Here is a 7140-nt window from a genome sequence, read left to right as displayed (position 1 = left end):
TATTTTTCCATTCTTTTCCCTATCTGTTCTTTTGTGTGTAGGATTTCAGGTGTCTTGTTCTCCAGTTCCTGAGTGTTTTATTCTGCCTGTTGAGATCTGCTTTTGAATGTCTCCACTGTGTTTTTCATCTCTTGTGTTGTGCCTTTCATTTCCATAGATTCTGCCAGTTTTTTTTTTTTTTGAGACTTTTGATTTCTACCTTATGTTCACCCAGTGTTTTCTTTATAGCCTTTATCTCTTTTGCCATATCTTCCCTAAACTCATTGACTTGGTTTTTGAATTGATTTATCACATTTATTTGAAAATCTTTAATTATTTCATTAAAGTGAAACAATATCTCAACTGTATCTCATTTGAGGTGTAAGTTGGTTCCTTTGACTGGGCCATATCTTTGTTTTTCCCAATTTGTAGTTTTTTGTTGTCTAGGCATCTGGTTTCCTTGGTTACCCCAATCAGATTTTCCTAGACCAGAACGGGTTCAGGTCTCAGAATGGGGCTATATTCAGTGTGAGGTTTCCCTGAGGGTGTGTCTAAGATTGACAGACTTTCCCATGAGGACTCTAGGCACTGTGATTTTCCTGTCACTCTCCAGTGGTGTAAAGAGGTGTGGTCCCTTTAATTCTCAGCTTAGGTTGTTTCTGTTTTGACTGTTTTCCCCCAGGCCCTGGGGTCTGAGTTCTGAAGGGAGGGCAGGCACTAGAGCTGGGCCCCACCTCCTTTCTCTTATGGAAGATACACCCCTAGAGGGTTATCCTCTGCATTTGAATTACTCCTTTGTCTCTCTGACTCTGTTAACTCCACCCCCATCTTGGTCAGAGTACTGTGGCTGAGGCTTTCTCCACTGAGCCACTCAGGTTGAGAGAGAGAGCAAAAGGGAAAGAAAGCCCCTTTTCAGAGCCAGTCCCAGTACCCCCAGTTTCGCCCATCAGTCAGAGAGAGCACGCGGTCTTCCAGGCTCCCTTTCCCAGGGCGCAGGCGTTTTGTGGCTCTCTTAAGTTCAGTCGTCTCTAAAAGCCTCTGTATTTTTTTTTTTTGACTATTTTTTTTCCAACAGCCCCACCTCCTCTCCTCTGGGAGCAACCTCAGGGTACTCTGTTGCTTGTTATGGGTTTGTCTATGTTTGTAGCTGGTATTCAGCCATCCACATTTGTTAATTAAAACCCCAGCTGGAACTAGGTTGTGTTATATTTGCTTGCTCCAGGAATGCTGCTTTCTCCCACAGGGGGGTCTTGCAGCTCAGTCTGTCATGGAGGGAGAGGGCTCCTAGCACAGTTCCGCAGTTTTTACTTGGTTTTTATGCTGCAATCTCAGCCATTCCACCCAATCCAGATTGGTGTATGATGTGTGGACAGTCACAGTTGTCCCCCAGCAGTTGTTCCAGATTATTTACTAGTTGTTCCTGGTTGTTTATTAGTTGCTCCAGGGGACTAACTAAATTCCACATTTCTCTATGCCACCATCTTCTCTCCCCTCTGACTTCTGTATCCTTTTGACATATCCCTGCACGCGGACCTTCTTTGAATACTTTCTTGCTTTCTGGCACAGCAAGATATTCTAGATACATCTTATACTTTCCTTGCTGTACCTCAGGAATTGACCATTTCTTTAAGCAGCTCTAGTTCCTTTTAGTAGAAAATGGTATTTCAGTAGCCAAGATCTGAGAACTACGTATGCCCTTGCCACCAGGGTGTCACTTCTACCATCCCCTCTCAATGCGCAGAACTAAGGAATATATGTAAGTATATACATAAATTTATATATACATATCTATAGTTCTATATCTAACACATATATTGAAAATCATGAGTTCATACTGATACCTCCAATTTCAGTGAAGTGCCACAGAGTTCATTCTAGTTTCCTCCCTTTATACATGTATCTCTCTCTGCTGCCACCCCCTCTCCCACACGGAAACCTTCTTCCTGCTCTGGCTCTGACTCTCCATGTCATGTTGCCCCTCAGTGGGGATGCTCTCTTACCCCTGATCTCAGTGACCATAGCTCCCCCACTTCTCCACCAGGTCACCTACCTTGCACACACATGGAATTTTTTGAAATTGCAACCACCTGGCAAAACTGCAGCCCCAGAAATACCTCAGAGTATCTATATTCTTTGTGGTTTCACCCAGGAAGTTGACTCGAGTGTGGAAAAGTTATACATTGAGGCTGCAGAGGGAGTTTGTAGAGGCCAGAGGAAGGCAAGATCGGGGGGAAAGATGGAACATTCTGAGGATGAAAGTTTGAGAAAGAAGCCCAATGAAGGGGCTTATATTTTGAGCAGTAACTGAGGGAAGCCAAGATGAGACAGCTCTGGTGGATGGCAGAAACTCTTGAATATATATGTACTACATATGTTAACATCCTCAGTACTTATCTTTGCTAACGTACTATTTGATATTCCACTGATTGTGTCTCTACCACTAGAATGAGGCTCAAGGAGGGCAGAACTTTGAGTTGTTTGTTCAATTCTGTATTCCCTAAACCATGCCTGGCATATGATAGGAGCTAAATACATATTGATGAGTAAATTTTTTAAAAATCTGTGGCAACAGGAAGTTAAGCAGGGGCTTAAGCATGGAACTGCCATAGCCCAATTCAGGGGTGAGACTGAGAGCAGGGAAGCAAGTTAGGAGGTTGTTCTAGTGACTATGAGTAGTTGGAGAAACGTAGTGTATTCTACATGTAGAATCAACAGGCGTTAGTGGTAGGATGGGGAAGGGGTTTTGAGAAAAAGGGAAGTGCCAAAAATGGTACTGAAGGTTCTGGCTTAGAAACTTCAGCTGAGTTACTTGCATTGGTAGCAGACATGATTACATTTTAACTTAAAATTACATACCTAATTGGACTCATTCATTCAACAAGTAATTTGTGAATACCAATTGCATGTCAGCCAGGTGCTGGTCCAAGTGCTAAGAACTTGGCAGTGGACATAGTTCCTACCCTCAAGGGTAGTGTACAGGAAGGAGTCAGACAATATACAAACAAGTAATCTCATGCAGACAGTGAGAAGAAAAATAAAGAGGGATGGAGAAAAATAGGGATGGCCCTGCTATTTTATACAGGGTAGCTTGAGAATGCCTCTCAGAGAAAGTAAAGTTTGAGCAGAAGACTTGAAAAAAGTGGGGTAGTGAGCCATGTGGAATAAGACATTCAAAATGTTTTCAGGAAAACAACAACAAAAAACCTCCATAATGAAGCACTGGAACAAAACATTATTGAAGATGCAGTCATTACGAGACAAGGCAAAGTGAAAGCTATAGAGAGTGTACCTTGGAAGCAGCTTAGAATTTCAGAGCAAGAGGAGTTTGGGTACAACTGATTCATGATACATGAAAGACTGACTTCAGAACTACTGACAGACGCCAATCAAAATTTTCTAGCTGACTTTAAAGTTGTCTAAATTCCACTAATATTTCATTCAATTAAGGGAAAGTTTATGAGTTAAAACAAATAGGAAATGCAGAAAAAATCCTGGCATTTTTGTATACCCGATTTGTATTTTAATTACAAGCACGAGTTACGACAATTAGTCTTAATTATTTGTTTCCATTTCTGTACTACACACTTCATCCCAATCCATGAATTACTTTTATATTCCTAATACCTTGCCCAAAATAGGGAGCATATCACATTCCTATGGACTGAGTAACCAAACATGCTTCAGCTGCCAAAAAGCAGGGGTTTGGCCTGAAGTTCATTTCTTTTAAGAACTGAGTATTTCGTCATTTCATCCCTATACTACCTTCCAAAGATATTTTCCCTCACGGGTAGTTTACTAAGCACCTCATAAACTACAGTTTACCCCCATTTGATGATGACAACACTCAAGTAAGAACATCCATTTCAAAAGAAATTTACTTATAATTCTTTTATTGATACACACAAGGGATTTGGTCATATGAACAACAATAAAAAAATCAAACAAAGGCTCTGTAAGACTTTGTTTATCAAGGCAAACGAACACATTACATGTTTGATTTTGACCTCAACGCCATTCAGTCTATTACCCGATGATGCGTTTTCCTTTCTCCAGCCTCTCCAGGACCTTTGTAGATTGTCTTTTTGATGCTATACGCTGAAGCCCCAATAATGTGAGGGCGTCACAACTTCTTCGTCACATAGTCAGCTATATTGTCTAAATAAACTCACCTGACAGGATACACAATATACATGAGAGATGAGCCACAAAACACAGCTCTCCTCCTGCGTCTCACAGAGAAATTAAAGTTCTGAAATATTTACAAAACCATCTTCCATCCTCAACTGTGTTGGAGTTCTTCCCAGTCTGATCCAAGCAGTCTCATTTACACATCCTTCGCCAGCTGCAACCCAGAAGTGCTTCCCACTGCACCTCTAGAGTTGGAAGATTCTGATCCCAAGTCTTCATTTGTTCCAAACTTCCAGAAAGCAACCAGGTCACATAGGTTAACAGCAAAAATACAAGGCCATGCCCAACACTTCGAAAACACAGCAAAATAGCAACAAACGTGATGACTGAAACAACTTTTGATTAAGCCCCATTTCCCTCTTGAGAATATTTCTCAAAAAAAGTTATTTTTACAGATCCAATACATCTGACAATATAAACCCATAGCAGGTCATCAACCACTGACCATAAGGGAGACTGTTACACGGGGGTAAAAAACCTACAAAAACAAAACAGCGAAAATGACAAGCTGTTTCAGTTTCTTCAAGTCCATTGTTACCCGTTGACCAGAGTCCATCAATTGTGAACCTAAGGCACAATTGGAAGAAATTTACCATCAAGAAATGTTGTCTCAGATTTCCATATCTTGACATTTAAAAACTTTAAACACCTAACGAATGCCACTTATCACAGACAGGGTGCTCACACCTGCCTTTCAAAAGAAAAAAAGAAAAATCTGGACACTTCTAGCTCTTTCCCCGTGTCCTCACCCACTCTCCCCTATTTTGCTCTAATGACCTGGGCTTTGTTTGGTTTTCCCCCAACCTCCTCAATGCCTAGGCAGCTCTACCTCGGGCGACTGTACTATTGGAAAAGATTTTTATGTTTCAAGAAGACGAACCTTTATTTTTCTCTATTACCAGCGGGAAACCAGGAGCTAGCTATAAAAACAGTATCTACTGACACCTAACCAAACAGCACGCATTTATTCCCCCCCTTAGCCCTCACTGCCCATTTTTTATGTAGTAAAGCTGGAGATTCACTCCTAGAATATTACTATTTTTACAGGAAACTGTTATCATGCTATGGCAATTACCGAGACTGAGTCCAGCTCCCGCGGGTAGCCGGCCTTACCGCCGCTCCCCCTTCACGACGACTCGCTCTTCTCTATTCGCCAGACTAGCTCCACCAGCATCTCTGCCATCTTCGCAATCTCTTTGGCCTTTTCCTCGGCCTTCTCGCACAATTCCGACACTCTCTCATCAGCGTCTCCACCTGGGTTCTGAACGTGATTCAACGCGCTCTCCTCCGACGCCTCCACCTGGGTCTTGATCTGGATGAGCATATTGTCCATCTCCCACAGCTTGCTCCTGGTCCTCAGATACGCTCTCCCGTGCTCTCGTATGAGAGACGCGATATCCTCCCGCATCTCGTTGATGACTGGCAGCAGGAACTGCTCGAAATCTTCCTCGGGTTCCAGCAACTCGACCTCCTCGGGTGCCTCCACCTCTTCGATGTCCAAGGGCCGCATTTTTCCGGCTACTCTTCAGAACCGCAGTATCGACGTCCTTCTTACTCGCGCCCCTCGGGGACGGCTGATCACGTCACTGCTGGAGTGGAAGTGGTCACAGGATTCCCGGATTATCCTTATAATGTTTGTTTCTTTCTTTTAAGCCCTTCGCTTCGGAGCTGGGACGAAGAGAACCAACCTCCAGATACGCAGCGAAGCGGGAAACAAAATGGACCCGCAGCCGTCAACCAGCGCTCTGCGTGTTTGCGGCCCTTTCACGACACGGCTGCGGCCCTTTACGGCCACGCCTCCGACAAGATCAGGGCGCGGGCGCGCGTGCGTAACAGGGCCCGGTTTGCGGGCGCGCCGATGGTCGTCGGTCTTTTCTGTCGGGCTGCTTGCCCTGTTACCTCCTCTAATCCGCCCTATGAGGGCAGAAGACGTTTGCCCGCCATGTCTTAGACGGCTTCCGTGGACGGATTTTACTCTTTTTTTTTTTTTTTAATGTAAAAGCAATTCCCCACCCCCGACCCCCACTCGATATTTGAATAAGACCGGCGTCCACTGCGCCTGATATGGGCCAAGCAGGCACTGCTCTAAGTGCTTAACTTTTATTAACTCATTTAAGCCTCACAACTGATCTATAACATAGGCCCATATTACAGATGGGGAAGCTGGCTTTAAAACTGTGCTTACGCGGCTGTGGGATGGTGCTGTGCACGGTTGATTGTGCACCATGGATGATTGCGTGGTGTGTGAATATATCTCATTAAAACTGAATTTAAAAAACAAAACAAAACTGTGCTTACGGTTAGTAGTTGAACCCCGTGCAGTTTGGGTCCACTCCCTGCCCTTTGCAACTGCCCTATGCTCCTTCTCTGGGGCAAAGCCCTTCATTCAAAAATGTGGGTGCTGATAGCCCTTTCCTTTGTACTTCCAGTCCCACTCTTGTACTGGGGAAATTTCTCTTTGGCTGTGTTGGGTTGTTATGGTCAGTAGCTTCTTGATCTCTCTTCATCAGACCAAAAGCTCCCCAAGGTATACAGCCACTTTTGATTCAGCTCTGTTCTCAGCCCTTCCTGGCAGCCTGGCATCAGATAGGGCCTTACAGAATATTTTAGAGAGAAGGAATTCTGCCCTAAATTATCAGTGTCTCCACCAGACTGTAGGCTCCTGGAGGGCAGGTTCTGGTCTTGATCACCTGTGTGGCCCCACCACTCAGCAGGACTTGGCAAATAGCTCAGTAAATGTTGCTTTAATATTCCTTGAGCATTTTATTTGATCACTGAGAGTGTGCTACTGTGGAATGGATGAAATACATTCCCAGGCTTGTTCATCCTGTGCCACATTAGCAATAATTTGGGGGAATACTGCTTGCTTATGTATCACAGATAAGAGCTTCAATTTTCTAGTCAGATAAAGAAAGACCAGTGATCCCAGTCTGCAAATCTGTCGGTGGTAAGAGGCGCGAGATGACGTGTGTT

The 7140-nt window shown here is 43.9% G+C and overlaps 1 protein-coding gene across 2 annotated transcripts; it reads right to left on the bottom strand.

The window, feature by feature from the left end:
• Positions 1 to 3852: 3852 nt before the first annotated feature.
• LOC119528529 (MORF4 family-associated protein 1) lies at positions 3853 to 5899 on the bottom strand. Of its 2 annotated transcripts, none has more exons than XR_005215741.1 (2): positions 5243 to 5898; positions 3853 to 4734 (listed from the first exon to the last, which is right to left on the bottom strand). XR_005215741.1 is itself a non-coding variant. In XM_037828885.1 (2 exons), the coding sequence occupies exon 1, from the start codon at positions 5675 to 5677 to the stop codon at positions 5294 to 5296; it is 384 nt and encodes a 127-aa protein (XP_037684813.1). In that variant the 5' UTR covers positions 5678 to 5899; the 3' UTR covers positions 3853 to 4734; positions 5281 to 5293. The 2 variants fall into 2 exon arrangements, 1 of the variants encoding a protein (XP_037684813.1); XM_037828885.1 differs by having other exon boundaries at positions 5281 to 5899.
• Positions 5900 to 7140: the final 1241 nt, after the last annotated feature.

Source organism: Choloepus didactylus, chromosome 3 (genome assembly GCF_015220235.1).
Source record: "Choloepus didactylus isolate mChoDid1 chromosome 3, mChoDid1.pri, whole genome shotgun sequence".
Taxonomy (NCBI): Eukaryota; Metazoa; Chordata; class Mammalia; order Pilosa; family Megalonychidae; genus Choloepus; species Choloepus didactylus.
The sequence above is the reverse complement of the archived record's forward strand: the minus strand, read 5'-3'. Positions and strand labels throughout refer to the sequence as shown.

What these genes read in the sequence shown, in the direction of transcription:
- LOC119528529 (XM_037828885.1), bottom strand. Translation starts at nt 5,677, where the DNA reads ATGCGGCCCTTGGACATCGAAGAGGTGGAGGCACCCGAGGAGGTCGAG.